At 39.2% G+C, this 24,160-nt stretch overlaps 1 protein-coding gene across 1 annotated transcript in view; it reads right to left on the reverse strand.

Moving 5' to 3' along the window:
• The window catches only part of LOC142347902 (uncharacterized), a 121,091-nt gene extending 97,563 nt beyond the window's left edge, over nt 1-23,528 (reverse strand). The window contains exon 1 of the mRNA XM_075399063.1: nt 23,091-23,528. Within this exon, the coding sequence (XP_075255178.1) occupies nt 23,091-23,417 (327 nt within the window). The 5' untranslated portion in view covers nt 23,418-23,528. The remainder of the gene's footprint in view (nt 1-23,090) is intronic.
• Nucleotides 23,529-24,160: the final 632 nt, after the last annotated feature.

Below are 24,160 nucleotides of genomic sequence, written 5' to 3' on the forward strand. Positions count from 1 at the left end.
AGCTAGGTGTGTTGACAATATTTACATGCAATACTTACGTATTTAGAGGTCTTCATATAATTCGTCTCTGTGCAGAATTGTTCAGACCGGTTTTTCAGCTTTAAAAGTAACAGTGATATTTGCATGACGAGAGTAATTGAGTTGAAGGCACAATTTATTGGTTGAATACTTCTGTCTCTTGCAATAATTTCGAAATAGTATTTTAAAAAAGAAATGTCTCAAGCTCTGTTTCCAAATCGATGGCTTGTTATGTCGTCAAGTGGACACGAATAATCAGATCTAACAATCAGATTTGGGGCCCAAAAAATGATTGATTGGCTTTGTGTCCTTGACGACGGAAAAGTTACTTCGTACCCGTATGGAGAACATGAAGATTATGTGATGCTTAAGCAATGTCTGAGGTCTTTGAACACTGAATTAGAAGCGACAAGAGCAAGAATGTCAAGGTATATTTCTAATGAAGATCCTGTGGTCCGCAACGAAGACTTTAACGCTCTATCTCAAAAGAATCAAAACACAGAGAAATCCCTAGTTATAATAGTCAACAGACAGCTTGGAATTAACCTCGTGACTCCAATGATTCTTCGGCCACATCTGCGGGAACTTGTTCCCCGGCTGGTTCAGTTCTTGATGTTGATTCTATTGAGGTAATTCTTCACTCCTGCGCAAATTTGATGTTCAAAGTTTTTGGAAAGGAAGCTTAGTTATTAGTTTGAATTTTTGTCTTTAATATGAAGTTTAATTGTAAACTTTGACTAAACTTGACGCTTCAAAATTGATTAAAAACTTCGCTAAGTTGAGGTGATTTTATATTTCTAATTAAATGTGAAGCTTTTTCAAAGAAACTTAGTTAATAGTCTGAGACTTTGTCGTTAATCTGAAACTTAATTCTGAAATTTTAATCTAAATAAGCGCCACAGAGAGGTTCAGTTTACAATTTTTTTTTCTGATTCTTTGATCTTTCAGAATGTAGTTTTTTGAAGAGTTTCGTGTTCAGTGCTGCAAATTTCATAACAGAGTGGCTGCACACTGTCGTGAGGTCGAAGAAACTGTCTTGCATCTTGAATATACTCTTGAGACAACCATAAATGAGAGCAACAATCGATTTGCGAGAAAAACACCTAGAGCCACTTCGTTACATTTTTGTCAAATTGGAAAAGCCAGTTTGGTGACCTTAAAAACGTTTTAACCCTTTAGCTTCTAGGTCTCAGAAGCTTACAAAACGTTCGTTCCAATAACTCTGATTCTGATATGACTGATGGCGATGTAAAAGAACGAGATTTTTTGATGAAGAATGAAATTTTGGCCGAAGTAGGACCAAATCCTGTCTTTCAGTTTGAATCAAATGGTCGCAACTTGGATAATATTTCCGACGGCAACCACTCAGATCAATACGGCTTGGCTTTAAGATTAAACATTTTTGGCAAGGATGGTCCCTCCGATGTTATGGTTCGGCCAAAAAGATCTGGCACCCGTCCTGCTTCTAGGAAACAACTGCTTCTGACCTTTCAGAGTAAGTTTTGCTAGTTTTCAGTAATTAGCTGCTTGAAAGCTTATATTGTAATATATAAAATATATTACAATAAAAACATATATGGTAACTACTGATACAAAATAAACATATATTTGGTAACTTATTTAAAGGAGCTGTACAGAAGAGATTTTCTCAAGATTGCTACCCGAAAGCCATAAATGCTGCAAAGCAAAACAGCTCGCAAGCAAACAACAATTAGATAGTTGATAGTGACAATTTCTGAATGTTATTGACTGTGGTGCTTTGATTTACTGTTTATGTTGAGCTACTATGTTAGAATTTGCTTAACTTTGAATGAGGAGCTTGTTTCCGGCGCAGAATTTTATCGTGTTAAGGTTTAATATTAAAGTTACATTGGTGCTTTTGATTTACTGTTTAGGTTGAGCTACTATATAAGAGTTTATTCAAATTTTTTGGAAAACTTTGGTTCCGATCCAGACTTTTATTGCATTAAAATTTTTTCATTGGCTGGACAATAATTAGATAGTCATCATAGAAACATTCTGAAGATGTTTGAAAAAACCTATATAGAATTTGTTTAACTTTTTTTTGAAAAACTTTTGTTTCCGATTCAAGATTTTAATATCTTAAGGTTTAGATAGTTGTGATTTGAAAGTTGTGATTTGATTGATTTGATTTCGTAATTCTTCAGAGGCTCAGCTTTACTGTTAATTGCTTAACGGTTTATGCAGTGTGAAAAAACTAACTAAGTTTTTCGATACTAGCATAAATTCAAAGTTAAATTGAGCGCTGGATTTCTTCTTTTCTAACTGAATCAATGTGTTCTTTTCCTCAATGTGTTCTTTTCCTATCATCTTGAAACTTTGATTTTTTCAAGTGGCAGAAAAGTGAAAGCCCCTCATTATAGTTCGGTATCAGAAAAAGAACCTAGCAGTACGATACGTCGTCAGAAGTTGGACACTTGTTTTCTCTTTTCGCACAATTACGATGTCTTCTCCATTAAAGTTGAGTCTAGTGTCTGGCAAATGGGAACAATACTTGAGGTTAAATTGAATTTGCAGACCAAAGAAATTATGGATCTCCTTTACAAAGGTAAAGAGCCCGCAGAAGCAACTTTCCACTAACTGGTATCAAATGAGCTCATTTCAGCTTGTTGAGGTTGAGCTTAACAACTCATTAACCAAATTGAATAGCGCTTCAAGGCCATTTCAAGCATCAAAGCTAGAATAGCATGACAAGCGATATTTAATGCTACATTCTATCAAAGCCATACGGATATGTTCATTTTGTTCAACAATTATATTCAGTAACCATTATTAGTGCGCAATCGTCATACATGAAGTGAAACTCAAACTCGAACTACCTCAACCACCAGCAAAACAATACTACGACTTGACAGTATTGCATCAGATTCTTTGCGATTGGATTGCGAATCAACCTGTTATTGATACAAAATATTCGCCAAAACTTCTACACGGTTAGCAAATTTCCCATGACATCAAATTTACACTGAAAAAGTGACGTTATGGAAAAGTGTTCACATTCTGTCGACATTATTATCTACAACCAATCAACAGTTGAATTTGACATGTATATCCACGTGACTAGCAGCATAAAAGGAGCTTGAAAAACTACCAAAAATCAGTTGAAACTCGTTGTTTTGGTTATATTAAACTGACATACAGCGCGTATTGAAGCACACTTTCTTGAGCGGTAAATTACTTGTTATCGTGTCTTGTTTCTGTAGATCACTTCATTTCTGAAGTCAGTTTCTCTTACTGGCTTTAACGAAGCCTACTCTAGTTTGATATTGGTTGTTATTGAAACCAATAGAGAGACTTGTTAACTTTGAATTTAGAAAAATTATTATTATCAAATTTGCAAATGGTAAAACTGCCCGTTTAACAACTGTTAACTGCAGCAGGTTGAAACTTTGCATAACTATAGCCAGGTTAAAGGACTACAATTTGTAGGAACGGGAATTCCTAAATTCGGTTTATAGATTGAGTTATTAACAAAAACTCAAAAATTTCGATTGTTTCAATTTGAATTATTTGTTATTCTGAGAGAAACAATTTTGTTATTCAGCAATGCTGAGCAATTAGTTATCAGGAGTAATAGAGCAACAAGTAATGCAACGGCATTCTACAGTATAGCGGATAATACAGTTCACAAAGGTTAACTGCAAAAACAAAATATCCGGACAGATTTGAAACCGCTGAAACGAACTGGGCGGTGTAAAGTTTTCCTTGACTTTGATAGGAGAGCAGCCGTTACATTTGGTCCGCCGACCCGGACAGTGGAAGGCAAACTGCTGTCCAATCTGATGAAGAGAGTGCCGAAGGCACGCCCCAAAGAGAATCAAACAGATCAACAGCAACAGGTCAGTGAGACAGAGCGAAAGGTGCGAGTGCAATTCACAAAAAGCGTTGAAGAGCTAACCTCGCTTAAAAGGAATAAGCAAAGCAAAAGCAAACAGCAACCAAGCAATCCAAGCACAACCCACAGAGAGGAGCTTCAATCAACAGCCCAAAGGCACGACAAGAAGTTCCAAGATTTAGTGGAAGAAGAAGTTAACACTAAAAGAAAGCTTGGCTACAAAATAATTGAAGATTCAGATCGACCCAACAAACTAAAGGTCCTCTATCAACAGACTGTTCACCTCCTAGAGGAAGAAATACCCAAGCAACTGCAGCGTCGAAACAAGCTTGTGCCCTACCAAGCAAATTTTGTTGAAAAACAACTGAAAGAAGCAAGGAAGTGCAAAGCAAATTTGGACAATCATTGGCTTGCATACATAAGCAAAGGCACGCAATCAGCAATGAATGCAGAGCAAAGCAACGCAACCCAAGCAGTGAACGACAGCGAGAGCAACAACAACTACCCAACGGATAATCCAGTTGCTCAAACAGTACAAAATGGAGCAACAGCAATCTTCAGCAAAGCAAAGGCGTGAGGAAAGGATGAAGAAATTCGATATTGAATTCAAAACAAAAATGCGACTGGAACAGGCACGGTTCGAGCGGAGGATGCTAGAGCTGGAAATGCAAATGAAGGAACTGGAAACCAGGTATCAACTACTGGAGGTAGAACGTGAGCTAGAGCGCAAAATGAAGAGAACAGCATTAGAGAATGATGATGTTCGTTCCCAATCAACTTATGCTCACCCCTTAAACAGACAAATCACCCTTAAACTGGACACCCAAGAAGAGAGATGTTTCTGACTGGGGCAGCAGAATCGACAACCTTCTAACACCAGATCGATCAACAGCTCGCTTCGAAGACCCCTGAAGTGAACAGGCAAAGTCACTTCTCACGATATCGCAGTTCACGAGACCGTTCCTCAAGTGTTGAAGACCGGGACGTTTCCCCCAGAGCTGGTCGACTACGATACAACAGTGGGTACGCAAGTAGCAGTCACATACCAAATCTAAGTTGAATAACTTCGACGGAAACCCCCTCGAATGGCCGGAGTGGTCTAGTATGTTCATTGCTACAGTGGATCAACGCCCAATACCGGACTCAGAGAAGATGAACCACCTGAAGACTCTACTGACAGGCAAAGCAAGGTCAGCAATCTCTGGAATGGGCTATTCTGGACAATTATATGGTGCTGCAAGCAGCATTCTGGAAAGGAAGTTTGGAAGGCCTCATGTGATCATTGACGCACAACTGGAGAGTCTTCGCAAAGCAACTCAGGTGAAATCTCACGACTCAACAGGTCTGATCAGTTTCTCAGTTATTGTTTCAAACTTTGTGAATGTGCTCAAGGAGTACAAGCAGATTGGTGATCTGCAATCAAGCTCGACACTGTATATGGCAGATAAACTACCTCAAGTTCTCAAAGAGAAGTGGTGGTTCTATGTTGATGATAAAGATGAAGATTGGCCTGATCTTATTATGTTTGAAAAATGCCTATCTAGGATGGCTTTCGTGCACGAAGGGTTTTCAGCTTTCAAGGGAGAGCGAAGAGAAGAAGACCGAAGAAGCACAAATAGAGACAAACGGTTCTCGAAAACATCGAACTTTAGTGCAAGTTCGAACGTGAAGGAACCAAAGCAAATGCAAAGTGATCACTGTCCGCTAGCTGATGGCACTCATAAAATATGGAACTGTCCACTATTCAGGAACATGAGTGTGGATGATCGGTACGCAGCAGTGAGGAAGCAACGCTTATGTTACGGATGTCTAGACAAATGACATGCAATCAAAGATTGTAAAGTCAATGCGTGCGGTATCAATGGATGCATCAAGAAGCACAACCGATTGCTACACTCAGAAAACCAAATGGACGGGGGCAATCACGCAGTCAATGTAAGCGCAGCAACAATCAACCAAAGTAACGAAGTTACAAGCTTTCTTCAGATAGTTCCTGTCTCAATACAGAGCGGTGGCAACAGGCTGAATACATATGCTTTTCTTGATAGTGGATCAACGGTTTCATTCATCGATCAAAGTGTGCAAGAGAAGTTACGAGCCCAAGGCACCGGTGAGACGCTCAACATAGCTGGCATACACGGAACAAAGGATCTGAAGAAAGAAAAAGTTCCTCTCAAAATAAAGGGACTACATTCAAAGGTGCATTCAATCGAAGCGTTTGCACACCCGTCAATCTCCTTGGGAAACACAAACTACAACTACAGCAAGCTGAAGCAAAGTTTCAATCACTTGAGTGTTTTACCCAACAAAAGCTTCAACTTGGAAGTTGGCACCATCCTTGGTCAAGATGCTTATGAGCTACAACGCCCATTGGACTACAAGATAGGAACACGAAGTGAACCTTTCGCCGTTCTAACAGAGCTAGGATGGGTAGTCAGTGGACCCATCACGGGCAAACGAAGACAAAAAGTTTGTCATTTCGCCTTCACTGAAGATGTGAAAGTGGCTGAGAATATCCAAACCTGGTGGGACATAGAAACCTATGCCTCCAAAATCAACGTCGTCAGTCAGCCGAAGAAGGAACTGAAGGCACAAAAGATGCTAGAGTGTACGACAAAGTTCACAGGCGAGCGGTACGAAGTCAGAATGCTGTGGAGTGAACCAGAGCCAAACTTACCCAACAACTACAGCTCAGCCCTGGGTCAGCTTTACTCACTGGAGCGAAGATTCCAAAGGGACCCAAACCTGAAGAGTTTGTATCAACAGTCAATAGATACAGATGTAGAAAAGGGATTCGTAAAGATATAGGACGAATCCGAAGTGAAAGGCACCTTCGGGAAAGAATGGTATTTGCCCCACCATCCAGTACTAAACCCGAACAAGCTTGGCAAAGTAAGACGTGTTTGTAATGCCGCATCAAAGTACAAAGAAGTATGCCTAAACGACAAGCTACTAACAGGACCTGATCTGCTACATGGCTTGATTGTAACAATATTCAGATTTCGCGAAAGACCAATAGCCCTGACAGCTGACATCGAATCGATGTTTCTACAAGTGCAAGTTCCCGAACAGGATAGAAGTTGCTTGAGGTTCTTATGGCGTCCAAGGACTAATGAAGCCGTTCAGATATACGAATATCAGCGTCATGTATTTGGAGCTAAGAGTTCTCCAACTTGTGCAAACTACGCTCTCAAGCGAGTGGGACTGGACAACCAAGAAGAGTATCCAATTGCAGAAAAGGCAATACAAAACAACTTGTACATGGACGATTTCATCAAATCAGTAGAAACCCCAGAAGAAGCAATCGAGGTCTTCAATCAACTACAACCTCTTCTCTCACAACATGGATTTGCACTGAAGAAGTGGATAAGCAACAACGATGCAGTCACCGAAGCAATCCCAGAAGACTTGAAGTCAATTAGCAACACGAAGCAAGTCGAGGTGGAACCCAATACGTAGGGATCCTCAGTGCTAGGACTACAATGGACTGTTACTGATGATAGTCTTCAAGTGTGCCGAGGTACGAACAAAGAAATTGAAACACCTATAACTCAAACACCTGAAACACCTATAAGATTCTGTCACTGGTATCTTCAGTATTCGACCCGATCGGATTGTTTGCTACGTTCAGTGTTCACATGAGACGACTTCTGAAAGGCATCTGGACTAAGAATGGACAACATTGGGACAAAGCAGTGGAACCTGGTGAGGAAGAAGAATTCCTGAGATGGAAAGAGCAACTTCCAATCGTAGCTGAAACAAGCATCAATAGAAGATACTTCAACAGAGAGAGGCACAAAACCGAACTTCATGTGTTTGCTGACGCATCTGAAGACACGATGTGTGCAGTGGCCTATCTACGTTCACAACCAATAGAATACTCAGCTGACTTAGCATTCGTCATTGGAAAATGCAGAGTGACACCGATGAGGCATCTTTCAATACCACGATTGGAATTGCAAGCTGCAGTCATGGCAGTGAGGTTGAAGGAACAGATAGTCAAGGAACACGAAATGAAGATAAATAGTTGCAGCTTTTGGTCAGACTCAACTACAGTATTGCAGTGGATACATAGTTCCCATCGTAAACAACAAGTGTTTGTGGCCAATGGAGTGGCTGAGATACTGGATACAACTGATGTTTCACAATGGAAACATGTGAGCGGTATCAACAACCCAGCGGACATTGGCACCAGAGCAAAAAACATTGAGGAACTCAAGAGAAGTGAGTGGGTCACTGGGCCGGCCTGGTTGAAGCGACCAGAAAGTGAGTGGCCAGAGCAAGTGAACCTAATCTTTGCAACAGGTGAAGAGAATATACCCTCATCAGTCTTCATGATACAGGCTGAAGAAAAGAAAGCTGTTATTCAGTGGGAACGATTCAGTAACTTTAACAGACTAGTAAACACAGTGGCATACGTACAGCGAGCATTGAGCAAATACAAACCAGCAACAATTGTAGTCAGCATTGAAGAAAGAGAAAAAGCAAAAGCAACAATCTTCAAGTTACTACAGCGAGAACAGTTTGGTGAAGAGATGAAATCTCTCAAAGCTGAAAAGGAAATTCCAAAGGGCAGCAAAATCCTACAATTCTCACCCTTCCTAGATGAAAAAGGACTTATTCGAGCCAAAGACAGAATAGGCAAAAGTCGGTTGGATTTCAATGCAAAGCATCCAATATTGCTACATTGGAAACATCATGCGGTTGAATTATTCTTACGAAACGAGCACAAGGACAATCAACACGAGGGCACTGAGCATGTAAGAAACATTGTCCAGCAGAAGACATGGATCCTAGGCATACGGAACGCCTTAAGATCAATCAAGAACAAGTGCGTTACCTGCAGAAAAGGCAGAGCGCAAACGATAGCACCAGTAATGGCAGATATACCCGAGGAGCGATTAGATGCTTCAACAGCTTTAACAAATGTTGGAGTGGACTACTTTGGCACTTTCACTGTGAAGATTGGGCGAAGAAACGAAAAGCGATGGTGTTGTCTTTTCACTTGTCTGACTATGAGAGCGATGCATATAGAAGTGGTACCCAAGTTGGACACAGATAGTTGTCTCAATGCAATTACGAGATTTATTGCACGAAGAGGCAAACCAAGTACGATCATCAGCGACAACGGGACAAACTTTGTTGGAGCTGAAAGAGAATTTGTAGAGTACGTTGCGGCATGGAACAAAGGAGGGATCGAAAAAGGAGGGAGGTTCAACGCACCCGCAGCACCACACTTTGGAGGAGTATGGGAGCGGTTGGTTAGAAGTTGCAAGAAAGCAATGTATGCAGTGTTGGGGAACAGATCAGTCACCGAGGACGCTCTTTCAACAACGATGTGTATTGTTGAGCAGACATTGAACGCAAGACTTTTGACTCCAGTCAGTTCTGATGTTAATGACGTGGAAGCATTGACCCCCAATCACTTCTTGCTTGGCAACAAGAACGTTTGCTTACACTATCTACCATGTTCAGAAGACTTTGTCGATCATCGAAAGCTCTTTCGACAAACTCAATCCTATGCAAATCTCATATGGGACAGATTTCGTAAAGAATATCTGCTAACTCTGAATAATCGACAAAAATGGCGATCTACGGCGAACGAAATCCTTAAAGAAGGCGATCTCGTTTGGTTGATCGAAGACAGCAATAAGCGTGGATATTACAATCTAGGTCGAGTTACGGAGACCATCGATGGGTCTGACGGTGTGATTCGATCAGCGTTAGTCCGAACGAACGACGGAGTGTACAAGAGACCAGTAGTGAAGCTCGCCCCAGTATTGCCTGGAAAAGATGTTTTCGCGACGGAAAACAGGGCCGGCGATGTTGAGGCTGAGCTTAATAACTCATTAACCAAATTGAATAGCGCTTCAAGGCCATTTCAAGCATTAAAGCTAGAATAGCATGACAAGCGAAATTTAATGCTACATTCTATCAAAGCCATACGGATATGTTCATTTTGTTCAACAATTATATTCAGTAACTATTATTAGTGCGCAATCGTCATACATGAAGTGAAACTCAAACTCGAACTACCTCAACCACCAGCCAAACAATACTACGACTTGACAGTATTGCATCAGATTCTTTGCGATTGGATTGCGAATCAACCTGTTATTGATACAGAATATTCGCCAAAACTTCTACACGGTTAGCAAATTTCCCATGACATCAAATTTACACTGAAAAAGTGACGTTATGGAAAAGTGTTCACATTCTGTCGACATTATTATCTACAACCAATCAACAGTTGAATTTGACATGTAAATCCACGTGACTAGCAGCATAAAAGGAGCTTGAAAAACTACCAAAAATCAGTTGAAACTGGTTGTTTTGGTTATATTAAACTGACATACAGTGCGTATTGAAGCACACTTTCTTGAGCGGTAAATTACTTGTTATCGTGTCTTGTTTCTGTAGATCATTTTAGTGATTGTACAGCTTTAACTTAACTTTGACTTGTTGAAAAGAGAATTAACTTTGATATTCTGAAAATTTTCTTTCTGAGGAACGAAGTTCCTAAGTAAGAGAAACTTTGTGCAAAGCATAAAGTCAGTTTCTCTTACTGGCTTTAAAGAAGCCTACTCTAGTTTGATATTGGTTGTTACTGAAACCAATAGAGAGACTTGTTAACTTTGAATTTAGAAAAATTATTCTTATTATCAAATTTGCAAATGGTAAAACTGCCCGTTTAACAACTGTCAACTGCAGCAGGTTGAAACTTTGCATAATTATAGCCAGGTTATAGGGCTACAATTTGTAGGAACGGGAATTCCTAAATTCGGTTTATAGATTGAGTTATTAACAAAACCTCAACAAAATTTCGATTGTTTCAATTTGAATTATTTGTTGTTCAGAGAGAAACAATTTTGTTATTCAGCAAAGCTGAGCAATTAGTTATCAGGAGTAATAGAGCAACAAGTAATGCAACGGCATTCTACAGTATAGCGGATAATACAGTTCACAAAGGTTAACTGCAAAAACAAAATATCCGGACAGATTTGAAACCGCTGAAACGAACTGGGCGGTGTAAAGTTTTCCTTGACTTTGATAGGAGAGCAGCCGTTACACAGCTCACAAAGTGCAATTGCAGAATTTCATTGAGGAAAAAACAGTGGTTTTTTAACGTTGATAATCAATGAGCCGTTGCTAGCGACTTCAAGCGTTATGTAACTAGAGCTAGCCCCCCCGGGAATCGCGAGCGCTAGCACAAGCCGGAATAATTTTACTGGAAAATTCTGCAGTTGACGTTGTAACCCCAATAAAAGTGGTCACAAAAATGTGTGCGTCTCACTAGCAACTGTTGAGCGATATGATGCCTGTAGCAGAGTTTTGACGCCTGTTTTGAAAAACATGAACGTCGACTCAGCAAGGCCAAGACGGCCTTCGACATAATGAAAAGACAAGGTGACCGGAAAAAGTCCAAAGCTTATTCGTGAATTTAATGATGTGGTAAGACATTATTTCTCTTAAAAACCCTCCCAATGATTATTGGCAGGCTTTAGATATTGACCAGCTATGTGAAAATACTAATTTGGAAAGCTTTGAGTTTCTGATTGACAGGTAGCCCGGCTTGAGGAGGCGCATAGAATCAAAGCAGCTGGATTCGAAAGTGTAGACAACTCTCCTCATCTGCTACAACAGTATCCAGTAGTCTGTTTTACATTTGGAAGTTGATACCATGAAGAAACTGGAGGCCAAAGACCACCCGTCGCAACTTGGAAGATCGCTCCGACAAGATCTGTTTGGAGAAGATTGGTTGGCTAATGACATGATCGACGCCAAATTTTCAAGGAAAGGTGAAGCTCATTCAGACCTCAAGAAGATTTTTCGGTATATTTCTTAAACTTTCGTTTTCCTTTTGCATCAAGCAGAATAGTTATTGGTCCAATTTGCCCGTGGAAAAGATATCAAGATCTGCTCAAGTCAACATGAATTTAGAAGCCAAAAGTTTGCAAGCCCATGATCATAGTTATTGGTCATAACATTTGATTTAAATTTGTTAATAGACGTTCATAAAAAGTACCATTTAACGCCCAGATTGGCTTACCGCAAGGTGAGCGATGCAAGCAAACCAAGCATGACAAGACAGGAAATCCTATCTGCGCAAACAATAACTCCCATCATTTGAAGAGTCTAGTGACAATGAACTTGAACACGAATCTTGAACTTAAAGATATTCATTCCTTCTGAGAATTTGAACCCTTTAAATTTTAGTTCCCTCTCAGATGTTGTCCTTACTTGTTGAATACTTAATGTTTGCAGTTGTATGCTGATTTTTAAATTTCGTTTGCTTGAGTTTGATTCATTTCAATGAGCGCAGTTTATGTTAAAGGCAGTTAGAGTTTTTGATAAATTTTTATCACGATCTCAATTTTTTGGTAGTTGTTTTTGATTGATTCATTTTTTGCTTGTTCGATATTAGCGTTAGTTTACAATTTACATGCTAATGTTTTGAAAGCTGAGTTGATAGTTTTTCTTCAATCGGTCTTTCGAATTTCCAATTTTTTTGTTGTATCTTGGACAAGCTTCCTTAGAAATTGAAGTCAGTTTGCCCAACAAAATATTGAAAGCGAAGAGATTACTATATTTTTCCGTTGAACGGAATTAACAGAGCTTTCAGCTCAAGCACAGGAGCTCTTGTCAATAGAGTTTCCTTCGGAGTACGAGCAATGTCCAAAGTTATTAACAAAATTATGAAGGAAAGAATTTCTTGAAGCTGAACGCGGCTCGAATAAAAAGTCTCAACAGCTCTTAGGCGATCTTCGTGATGCATACCAAGCTGCGTCTTCCGAATGTTTAAATATAGAACCTGATAACTTCGGCGGATTTTGTTTACGAAACAGAACAGACAAAGTCATAAGACCTGGTGAGATTCCTAATTCTGTGGGCCTGGTTGCGAAGTATTCGAAAAAAGCTGTGAACGAGAGTTGGTCCGTCCAGCAGGTTGAAAAGTTTCTCGTTGGTCTAGCCCGATGGGCGAACCATTCTTGTAGATCTAATTGCGTCTACTACATGAAAGGTGGATATCGTGGTCCAGACCCACAGTCTGACCCAGAGAATGTGTCAGACTGCGGGCTCTCAATCCTATTTATCAAGGCGAAGAGATAACAACTTTTTATAGCGACTTCTTTGGTGACAGCAATTGCAATTGTTTGTGCAAATGTTGATTTGCATGGTACAAAATCTGAAGCTCATTCTACTCACAAGAAACCGAACTCCTCGGCCTCAGATAATCAACTGCGCATCGGTCTCAAATGAGCTTCAGACTTCTATGATGAAAGTTCAAACCAAAGAAATTTTGCTAGATGTAGCAATTGAAAATCAGTTTGATACGGACCTTCCCAATGTCTATGATAAAAATGAGTCCAGTGAAAGCTCTAGTTCTGAAGAGGGCGAGCATATTGTTAAGGAAAACCAGATAAGAACAATTCTGATAGCCCATACACGCAAAAATACCCTGGAAGATCTTCAAATTGCGTTTTTTAATGGTGATGTAAAAATAATCGATGCAGCTCCTGTCTCGGCAAGCAATTTAGCTGCGTCCCTAATCTCCATTGTAGCTCAGAATAATAATGGCTCCGATTATTTGCTAAACGCATTACTGAAAAGAGATCGAGTCTTAATCGGTAAAGACGCGGTGTCACATGGAGCACTAAAGCAAAAAACTGATGTCTGAAGCTGCTCATTATAAGTTTTCTCCACATGAAGTAGAAAAAGGCGAACTAATACATCTCAATATCAGAACTCTCTTACAGGAAATTGTTAAATGACGGACGAAGTACTTGTGGACGACAGGAGGCAAGAAGCAGGAGTTAGTGGGGCGACCAAACGCCTTAGTCCGTAAGCTAACAGAATCCTTGGCAAGGAAGCACAACGAGGAAACCAACAAAAGTGATGACAATCCCACATTCTAAATAAGTACGCATAATCAACTCAAATGACAGGAGTACTAATTAAAACTCGCTTTAATGGAGCTAAACTTCAAAAACTCAGTTAGTCGTGCTAAACAAAAAAATTATTGCCGACCGTTACATGAAATCCTGAGGTGCTAGATTTGAAATTTTGGAAATCATTTAAAAATTTACTGCAAACCCGGAAAATGATATAGATATTATGTATACTTACATATGCTTACTTTTACTGCATTTAAGAACTAAGCCACCTATACAATCACTATAGTTTAGTCCTGAAGTTATCAGGCTCGTTATCGGCAAAGCAATAGTGGACGGTCTGTTCATTGATCAAATGCTCCTTAGCAAAAAACGCAGCTTTGCACGGGACAAAATTGCGGAATCAAACATGCTATACACGAAATGAGAGCAAGTTTCACGCGACCAGAAAGAAGCTACACTTCCAATTGATACGAAAAATGCAATCAACAATCTGAATAGAAAATTAGGTCTTGAGAACTTCCGCAGAATTTTCCCCCTCCATCTTCCACGCTATTCATAATTCATATGCCCTACCCAGCTACTTGCACGTGAGTGGAAATGGCTATAGTAGGAGTGTACTACTCGAGGTGGTCTGCTGGCGGTTCCACTCAACGTCAAAGGTAAGTGAACCTAAAGCGTTAATTGATGACCCTTATAAGCTTCGAGATATCTTATTTTACCATCTAACTGAGGTTTACTAAGCTCAGTACATATTTTTCATGATATCATTGCTATCTGCGCCTGTGTCTACTGGCATTTTCAATTATTTATTCAGATATATTCCCAAGTCGTAGACATGCTAAAGATTATTTCTTCAGTATAAAAGTTATTTTTTCAAAAAACTTATTTTGTTTATTGTATCTACCTGAATTTGGTTGGGATTTGCTTCAAACAATTTTGAGAACTGTCCCACCTTTTCTCGGGTGTTGCATATTTACTTAGCGCTGGACAGTTTCTACTAGAATGTGACTCACCTCCATGATGCTGTTTCCAACTACTTTATTCACTTTAAATGGCTTTTTGCTTTACGAACAGCTTGCAAAAGCCATTGCTAGACTTCTGAGCTGTAAACTCTCCGTCATTTCATTAACCGACATTGCTGGTTTTGTAATACAGTCCAGTATTCAAAATTTTGCTTCAGGGTCCCTCTATCCTTTGGTTTCACAACTCCTCAGGATCCCTCAATTTGCTTCAGGGTCCCTCAACCCTTTGTTTTCACAACTCCCCTTCAGGGTTGACCGCTTTTTGAGTGTTTTGAAGATACAATAACGTACTTCTTCTCTGAGACGTGATAAGAAATCATCGTCTGACCCCCTTACACTTCGTATTACGGACAGATATTTAGCCTTTTCGGCCGTTACTTCTCTATCTTTCTCTCCCTCTCTCTCTCGCTCTTTCGCACAAAATTTCATTCACACCTACACTTAACTCACCTCTCTCTCTCTCTCTCTCGCTTCTTGCACTGTTGATAATAAAAACATGGCCCCTCATTTGCTTACCCGAACGCTCCGAAAAGCCAGCTGATTACAAAAACACATCTGAAAGAGCAAATGAACTGTTTCAGAACACCAAGGTTGAAGTCACAGATGGCACACTTGTTCTAAGCTCGGTTCGTGCATCAGATGAAGCGGGCTCCAACTGGATCGACCAATACGAAACGATATAACCGCAATTTACACAAAAGTGGAATCTCAAATATCCAAAAAACTATTTGCATCAATTACTGGAAATCAACTCACCATCGAAGAGAGAACTTATTTCATTACCACTGCGCTTATTCAACTGCCGAGTGATTTTTCTCGTGGTCAATTCAAATATAAGACTGCCTGAACAAAGAAGATCGGAGTCAAATTAAATCAGGGCATCAAAAGAGAAAACATCAGAAATCGGTTGTCTGAAAACCCGAAAAGAATTCAGAAAGAAGCGACCAGAAAGAAGCTCCACTTCTAATTGATGCGAAAAATGCAATCAACAATCTGAATACAAAGTTAACTCTTGAGAACTTCCGCAGAATTTTCCCCTCCATCTTCCACGCTATTCATAATTCATATGCCCTACCCAGCTCCTTGCACGTGAGTTGAACAAAATTGCTATAGAAGGAGTGCACTACGAGTTTTTCCGCTGGCGGTTCCATTCAACGTCAAAAGTAAGTGATGAAGCAGGTGATCCTAAGTGATGAAGTAAGTGATCCTAAAGCGTTAATTGATGAGCCTTATAAGCTTCGAGATATCTTATTCTAACATCTATTATTATTATAGGTTTACGCACCATTTTTAAACTCAAAAGTGTTTTCAAAATCGAAAATAAAATAAAAAAGTTTTCAGTTTTTTGCGATAATCAATTTCATGGGGTATTAGTTTCATCTCAAAAGGCAACTTATTCCATTCGAAAGGAACAGCAAAACTGAAGGATCTTCGCCCAAATGCAGTTGTGACATTAGGAACCTTTAAATTGTACGCATATTGGCATCTAGTCACCCTGTCATTTCTGAAAACTAATGCGCCTTGATACATCGGAATTTTCCACGGATGGTGAACTAAACGGTGACCAAAAAAGTAGAATTTTGTAGAGGCTACGTTGTTTCATGGTTAGCCAATGAAGCTCTTTGATATAATTTGCTGTTGGTGAACCAGGTGATAGCCTAAAAATGAGACATGCTGAGTTCATTATACGCTGTAATTTCTGTATAATATTAACAGGTAGTCCATAGTACAGTGAGTTGCAGTAATCTAGTCGCGAGAGAATCATTACCCGAACTAATTCGATCAACGACTTTCTGTCGACTGTATCTCTGATGGAACAAATTTTTCGCAGGAAATAATAACATCTCCGGCACACGGAACTAACTTGTTTCGCATATGAAAGTCTGGAATCTAAGTTGAAGCCCAATAAAGTTAACATTGTTAGAAAAATTCGCATCCGTTGAAAGTTCAAAATCGCTATTTAAACTATTCTTTCTACTAACAAACATGCATTCAGTTTTATTCGAGTTTAATCGGAGCTTAGCACCACTGAACCACTTTTGCAGAGTCGTAAGTATCAAATCAAAAGCCCCCTGATTTATCGAAGAATGGTAAACAAAATAGATAACAGTGTCATCGGCATAAAAATGATAATTGACACCAAGACATTCAAATAGAACTTCCAGAGGAACAAGATAGCATGAAAAAAGAATGGGGACCTAGAATAGATCCTTGAGAAACATCCGTTTTTATAGTTCTTGGCATCGAATACTCACCATCAATCAACACATTTTCCGATCTAATACTCAGATAACTATTTAAAAAGCTAAGCACTTTATCTTTGAAACCCAAACCTGTTTCAAGAATTTAAAGAAGTAATTCATGATCGAGAGTGTCAAAGGCAGCTGATAGAACAAGTCCAATATAAAAAGTGCTTTTTGTCCTATCTAAATTGAGGAGCAGATCATTTGTAACCTTAACCAGCGCTGTTTCTGTAGAAAAAATTTCCTGTAGGCACTTTGGCATTTGCTTAAGACACTATTCTTTTCAAGGTGTTCACGCATTTGCATGAAAGCCGCACGTTCTAATAGTTTTGAAATGTAACTTAGGTTTGAGATAGGTCGATAATTTGAAAGATCCTCTTTGTCAGAATTTGCTTTCTTCAAGTGGGGCTTAACAATGGCCATTTTAAAGGACTGGGGGAAATATCCCGCCTTCAGCGAAAGCTTAAGAAGTTTTAGGAGGTCGAGAAAATAATAATCTGGAAATGACTTTACAAGATTTGTCGGAATGATGTCCAGTGGACATGTACTGTTTGACGACGCCGAAATTAAATCTCTAAACTGACTTATCGACAACTCTGTGAACGAATACATTGAGTTAACTTCAGTTTTCAGAATTTCAGGACCTATCGCAGTCGGAATCGATGCAATAATACTCTCCACTTTAGATATAAAGAACTCGTTGAAGAGCTGTTCTACATCTTGACCAAGAAGCAATTTTAATGTGGCAAACTTTTTACGGCTACAATTTTCCATCAACGCATTCTCTATGTACAATCTACGCTTCTCTAGGAATTTTTCAAAACACATATGGGTAACATTTTCATATTCAGATTTCAGTATAGATGTTTTCGACTTTCTGTATTTACGCTCTGCTTTTCTCTTCTTTCGTTTCAATCTCAAAAGCTCGTCGTCAAAGAATGGGCATTAATGCTTAGTAAATGTCTTTATTTTGAGTGGTAGAAAGGAATCCAAAATATTCTCCTCAAACCTTAGATACATATCCCATGCTTCATCAATACTTGAGGCAACATCTAACTTTGAGCACGACTTCAATAACTTAATAAAACCATCAGGGTGAAACTTCTTCCAATTTCTATACATCAAACGTTGTTAAGATTTGCGTTGTTTATAACTGCTGAAACAAATAAACGAGTGGTCCGAAGAAGTAATGAAGCTATTCGATTTAACATTAATTAAAATATTGTTTGACGCAATAACATGGTCAAGAATCCCACCACTTCTATGTGTTTTCTCGGAGACGTACTGAGTTAGGCCGAAATCTTCAAAAAATGAGTTCCACATTTTTGATGCATGGTTATTTACATTTAGTGATATGTTAAAATCACCTAGCAAAACAATCTTGTCTAATTGTTGCCTTTTCTCTTCAAAAAGAACAGTAAAGTGATCAACGAAAGATTTAAAATGTAATCCAGGTGGTCGATAAACAGCGATTACTAAATAACTGGTAGCCCCAACGTGATCAATGAAAGATATAAAATTTAATCCAGGTGGTCGATAAACAGCGATTACTAAATAACTGGTAGCCCCAACAGTTAAAGAGGCATAACAACATTCAAAAAATGCAGAGGTAAACTTTTCAAAATTTTCCAAATGGATATCATATCTGTAAAAGAGGCAAATTCCACCTCCTCTTTTATTCACCCTTGGTGCACTATAGAAAAGAAACCCCGGGGACAACACTGCTTTAGAATAAAATTGTCATCTGAGTTGTTCGTAATCCACGATTCTATAAATACTCCCAAACTAATATTTACTTCCAAGAGGGCATTTACATCTTTCGTTTTGTTCCTGATAGATCGTACATTATGTAGACAAATGTTTAGTTCTGTAGATCTTTGTTTCTTCGATCATTGTTTTAATGGAGGACTTACTAGTCAATTTTGAACCACTTTTTTTAGCCAATCACGGGCGGCTTGATTCAGGTAAAATCTTGACACCGTAACGTCTTCAGGCCAGAAATCAGGTAACTCAACTTTCTCTTCATCAAACTTAAATACAATGGAAGGCTTTCAGGTGAGGCTCTGACTTCGAAATTTGGCGAATGTGAAGTAGTTCGACGTTATTTTCTACACAATACTCCTCCATTTCTGATGCCGTTATGTTCTGACTCAATCGACCTACATATAAATGACGACGCTTCGGGGGCTTTTTGACACCCTTGATGACTGCTGGATTGGTGTTCGTTCCCGTTGTTACCTCCTTAGTTGATCTTACTTTTCTCTGTACAGTTTCAAATTCAGAATCATCCGCCCCTCTCTTTTTGTTTACCGTCGCACTGTGATAACTGGATGAGCTGTCGTTTCGACTTTCTCTTCATCAAACTTAAATACAATGGAAGGCTTTCAGGTGAGGCTCTGACTTCGAAATTTGGCGAATGTGAAGTAGTTCGACGTTATTTTCTACACAATACTCCTCCATTTCTGATGCCGTTATGTTCTGACTCAATCGACCTACATATAAATGACGACGCTTCGGGGGCTTTTTGACACCCTTGATGACTGCTGGATTGGTGTTCGTTCCCGTTGTTACCTCCTTAGTTGATCTTACTTTTCTCTGTACAGTTTCAAATTCAGAATCATCCGCCCCTCTCATTTTGTTTACCGTCGCACTGTGATAACTGGATGAGCTGTCGTTTCGAGTCCTGCTGGGTCCACTTTTTGCAGCTTTTAGAAAAGGGAATTCCGGTTTCTTTATCAACGCTATCTCATTTTGTAGCATTGTCACCTCGCGGATCAAAGAATCAACACAATCGAGTTTCTGCTCAACGGCCGTGATTCTGTCAGGCGCAGATAGTTCTGCAGTAAAGCTAGGAGTACAACCAGCACATGACCAGAAGATCATTCCTCTGATATTTGCAGTACTTGAAATTCCCAAACACCTAAAGAACTTATATTTTCTTACATTTGACACAAAATGCACTCCCTTGTACATTGCAAGGCTCGTTACAAATATTGCAGGGAGGTTCGGGCGGTGGTGGGGGCACCATTGTAACCTTGGGTAAAAGGGGGACTAAGCGAAGTGGCCGCTAGGGCCTAAACTAATTAGTCAAACAAATGTGGAGAACGCTCACACCAAATATTTGACTAAGAAAATTATTTAGGATGGCCAAAAATGTAAGGAAGCAATCAAGCAGATGCGGAGAACGCTCCCGCCAAATGCTTGATACCAAATATGGAATCGTAGACAAATCTTGTTTAATATCTAAATAAATAGGTACAAGAAAAGTAGTCAGATACCAGTGAAACCTATCTGAGGCTTCGTATGCTTTGGAAAAGTCAGATACCAGTGAAACCTATCTGAGGCTCGGTATTGTTTGACAAGTAATAAAAATGGTTTGACAAGTGATAAATTGCAGCGATCATTGCAAAAGAATACCTTCCGCCGGAATCTGAAATCCCCTATAACTGGGGCTACCCAAAGAATGTCCGGCCTCTACTGATCCAGTAAATGATTGCAATCAGAAGCTGAAACGAAATTAAATAGCCTCCCGGGTGCCTATGGAGACTATTTAATAAGTTTATCATAACAATTAGGCTAACTGAGGTTTACTAAGCTCAGTCCATATTTTTCATATCATCGTGCTATCTGCAGCTGTGTCTACCTGCATTTTCAATTAGTTATTCATTCAGATATATTCCCAAGTCGTACACAAGCTAAAGATTTTTTCTTCAGTATAAAAGCGTTTCTTCAAAAAACGTATTCTGTTTATTGTACTTACCTGTATTTGGTTGGGGTTTGCTTCAACACAATTTTTTGAGAACTGTCCCACCTTTTCTCAGTTGTTGCATATTTACTTAGCGCTGGACAGTTTCTACTAGAATGTGACTCACCTCCACAACTAGTGCACATATACGGTTGCTTTTTTTAGCGGCAAATTTTTCGTTCGTTTTTCAAAATGTCTTTATGAAGTCGTTTCCAACTTCTTTCACTTTAAAAGACTTTTAACCTGACGAAGAGCTTGCAAAAGCCGTTGCTGGACTTCCGAACTGTAAACTCTCCATTATTTCATTAACCGACATTGCTGGTTTTGTTGTAATACAGTCCAATATACTAAATTTTGCTTCATGATCCCTCAATCCTGAAATAAACTTTGTTTTTACAACTCCTCTTCGGGGTTGGCCGCTTTTTGAGTGTTTCGAAGATACAAAAGCGTACTTCTTCTCTGAGACGTGATAGGAAATCATCGTGACTCCCATATACTTTGTATTACAGACAGAAATTTAGTTTTTTCGGCCGTTACTTCTCTCTCTCTCTCTCGCACAAAATTTCATTCACACGTACACTTAACTCACCTCTCTCTTTCTTTCTTTTCTCCCTCTCTCTCTCTCTCTCTCTTGCACTGTTGATAATCAAAAGGAATATGGCCCCTCATTTGGTTACCTTAACGCTCCAAATGCCAGCTGATTACAACACATCTGAAAGAGCAAATGATTTGTTTCAGGACACCAAGGTTGAAATCACAGATGGCACACTTGTTCTAGTTTCGGTTCCTGGCTCAGAAGAAGCAGGCTCAAACTGTATCGACCAATAAGAAACGAAATATTCGCAAATTACACAAAAGTGGAATCTCAAATATCCAAAGAACTATTTGCATCAATTACTGGAAATCATATCACCACCGAAGAGAACTTATTTCCTTACCACTGCGCTTGGGAGGTTTGAATGTTCAACTGCCTATTGATTTTTCTCGTGGTCAATTCAAATATAAGACTGCCTGAACAAAGATCTGAGTCCAATTAAAGCAGAGCATCAAGAGAGCCAAATCAGAAATCGGTTGTCTGAAAACCCGAAAAGTTCTAGACAGAGCATCTGAATCTCAGAAATAACTTCAGACACTAGCTTCTGAACAAGCTTTATCGAATTGGCTAAAAGCTCTTCAGCGTTCAAAGTATAGAGATCAGCGTTTAGAGATCTTGATGTCTGAGATATGAATGTAATATAAAAAGTACCCTGCCAATGTGCCTGCGGAAAATTTTTTCAGTGGCAGATGCCTTGCATTGCGCAAAAGGTGAGCATAATCATATCAGAGACACTGTTGCCAGACTCCTAGACGAAAAATGCCATGATGTTCAAATCGAGCCTCATCTACAGCCGCTCTAAGGCGAGACCTTCTCGAGTAATGCAACCACTGTTGATGATGATGCAACACTTGACATCAAAACCACAGGCCTATGGGAGAACTCCTTTGTCCGAACATTCTTCGATGTTGAGAGCTTCAACCCGCTGTCAAAATCTTGTCCGAAAAGCTTGCCAGCTGCTCACAAGTATTATGAGTCAAAGAGCGAAATACGTACAACGGGAGATTGACGTAGAGCATAGTACATTTAACCCACTAGTTTTTGCCTGCAGTGGAACAGTACGATGACGTCATTCCCGTTATTCGAACAAAGATCAGATTCGCTCTTCTTCGAAGTTGCTTTCTCTGTTTCAGAGGATGTCTGTCGTTGCGAAAAAAAACGAATTAATGGAAAATTCTCCTGCCACTGTTCACGAGGGACGGCTCAACGGATTCTAACGTTTTTGTTCTTCTTAAGCGTTTGCTCAAGTTTTGAATGTGACACCCACTAGTTTTTTTGATAGTTTTGTATTTAACTATAATCTTTCTTAGCACTGGACAAATATTTGAGAGTAAGTATTTTATATTTCTCTTCATATTACGTATGTATATATGAGGATGTTGTAATTTACATTTTAAAAATACAATCACTATTAACATGGAGCGACGTAATCATTACTTTATTGTAGTAGTGCAAGCATTACCAAAATAAGTACCTGTCGACCTTCACGTTTAGATTGTTTTGGAAACCCGTTTTGTCTATTGACATTATCGCAGCACAGTTGAATTGAACGTTTATGCTTTTCGTCTCACATACCGAAAGTCCGAAGATTAGATTATCTGTACAGATTAGATTCAGTAATTTCTTGATTATTCTTTCATTTATTAGATTCATATCAAGTACGTAAGATTTACCGTACAATAAATAGACTTAAGCTCACTGTAAAGGCCACTTACTTTTTTGGTCCCCAAAAATTTTTCTTTAATAATATTGAATTTCTCCAAAATTGAATTGCTTCCACTGCTCACTGATGTTGATGAGATTGCAGTCATGCTGCTTGGAGAAGGAGATGACGGAAACTGGGCATCTGAATCGAACTGCCCAAATACTTGACCGAATTTGCCAGTAACTTTCTTCCGACAATGGGGGCATTCTTTTTGATTCCTCGGTTTATTAGAAAACCATTGCTCCACGCAAGTTTTATGATAGAGATGGCCACACTTTAAAATTACAATATCTTCACTTGGTTTGTAGAGATTGAAGCAAATAGGGCAAACTAGCATCTTTACTGGGTTGACTTCTAGTTTTTAGAGAAAAACGTTTTCACCGTCGCAAGTAGATGATAAATTAACATAATACCTTAAATTGTACGAAAAATTAGACCAATATATAGACTTCGTATAATGCACAGACCCCAATCATTTCTAATCTTCTCATCGAACAGTTAGATAAGTGAAGGCGAATTTTCAAACGTTAGAGAAATAAAACTAAAACTGGAACATAGCTGGCAGATTGCCAGAATATAGCCGCAATAGCTTCGTAGATCTACTCTAAAAAAAACAGTAAAAAAGACAGACAAAAAAATCGTCTTTTCAAGGCTGATATGATATTTTGATTTAAAAATTTTTATAAGTTCTGCCTCTAATAGCTGCTCTCAAATTACTTTCATTTAGAGTGAAACACACCCATTTGACCTTATCTCTTTGAATTAGAGTAAATAAAAGTCAATTTCAAAGTGAGGAAGTCATTTTTGAGAGCGAGGTAAGTCAAGTGTGACCAAAAATTAAATCACGCGGATGAACAAAAAAACTCGCTCCACTAAGAGCGAAAAATGACGTCACACACGCACTCTAGTTGAAATTGCATGAACAAATGAACAAAAAGCAGATTTGAAGTGGTTGTGACGTCATATGGTCGTAACAAAAATCATGACGACGAAATAAAAAACATAGCCGGAAGAATTCCGGAACCGAATCGATGCGTCAAAACTTCACAAATAAAACCGTAATTGCGGCGGAAGGCATTA

The sequence above is a fragment of the Convolutriloba macropyga genome, chromosome 10 (genome assembly GCF_964194025.1).
Source record: "Convolutriloba macropyga chromosome 10, txConMacr16.3, whole genome shotgun sequence".
NCBI lineage: Eukaryota > Metazoa > Xenacoelomorpha > Acoela > Convolutidae > Convolutriloba > Convolutriloba macropyga.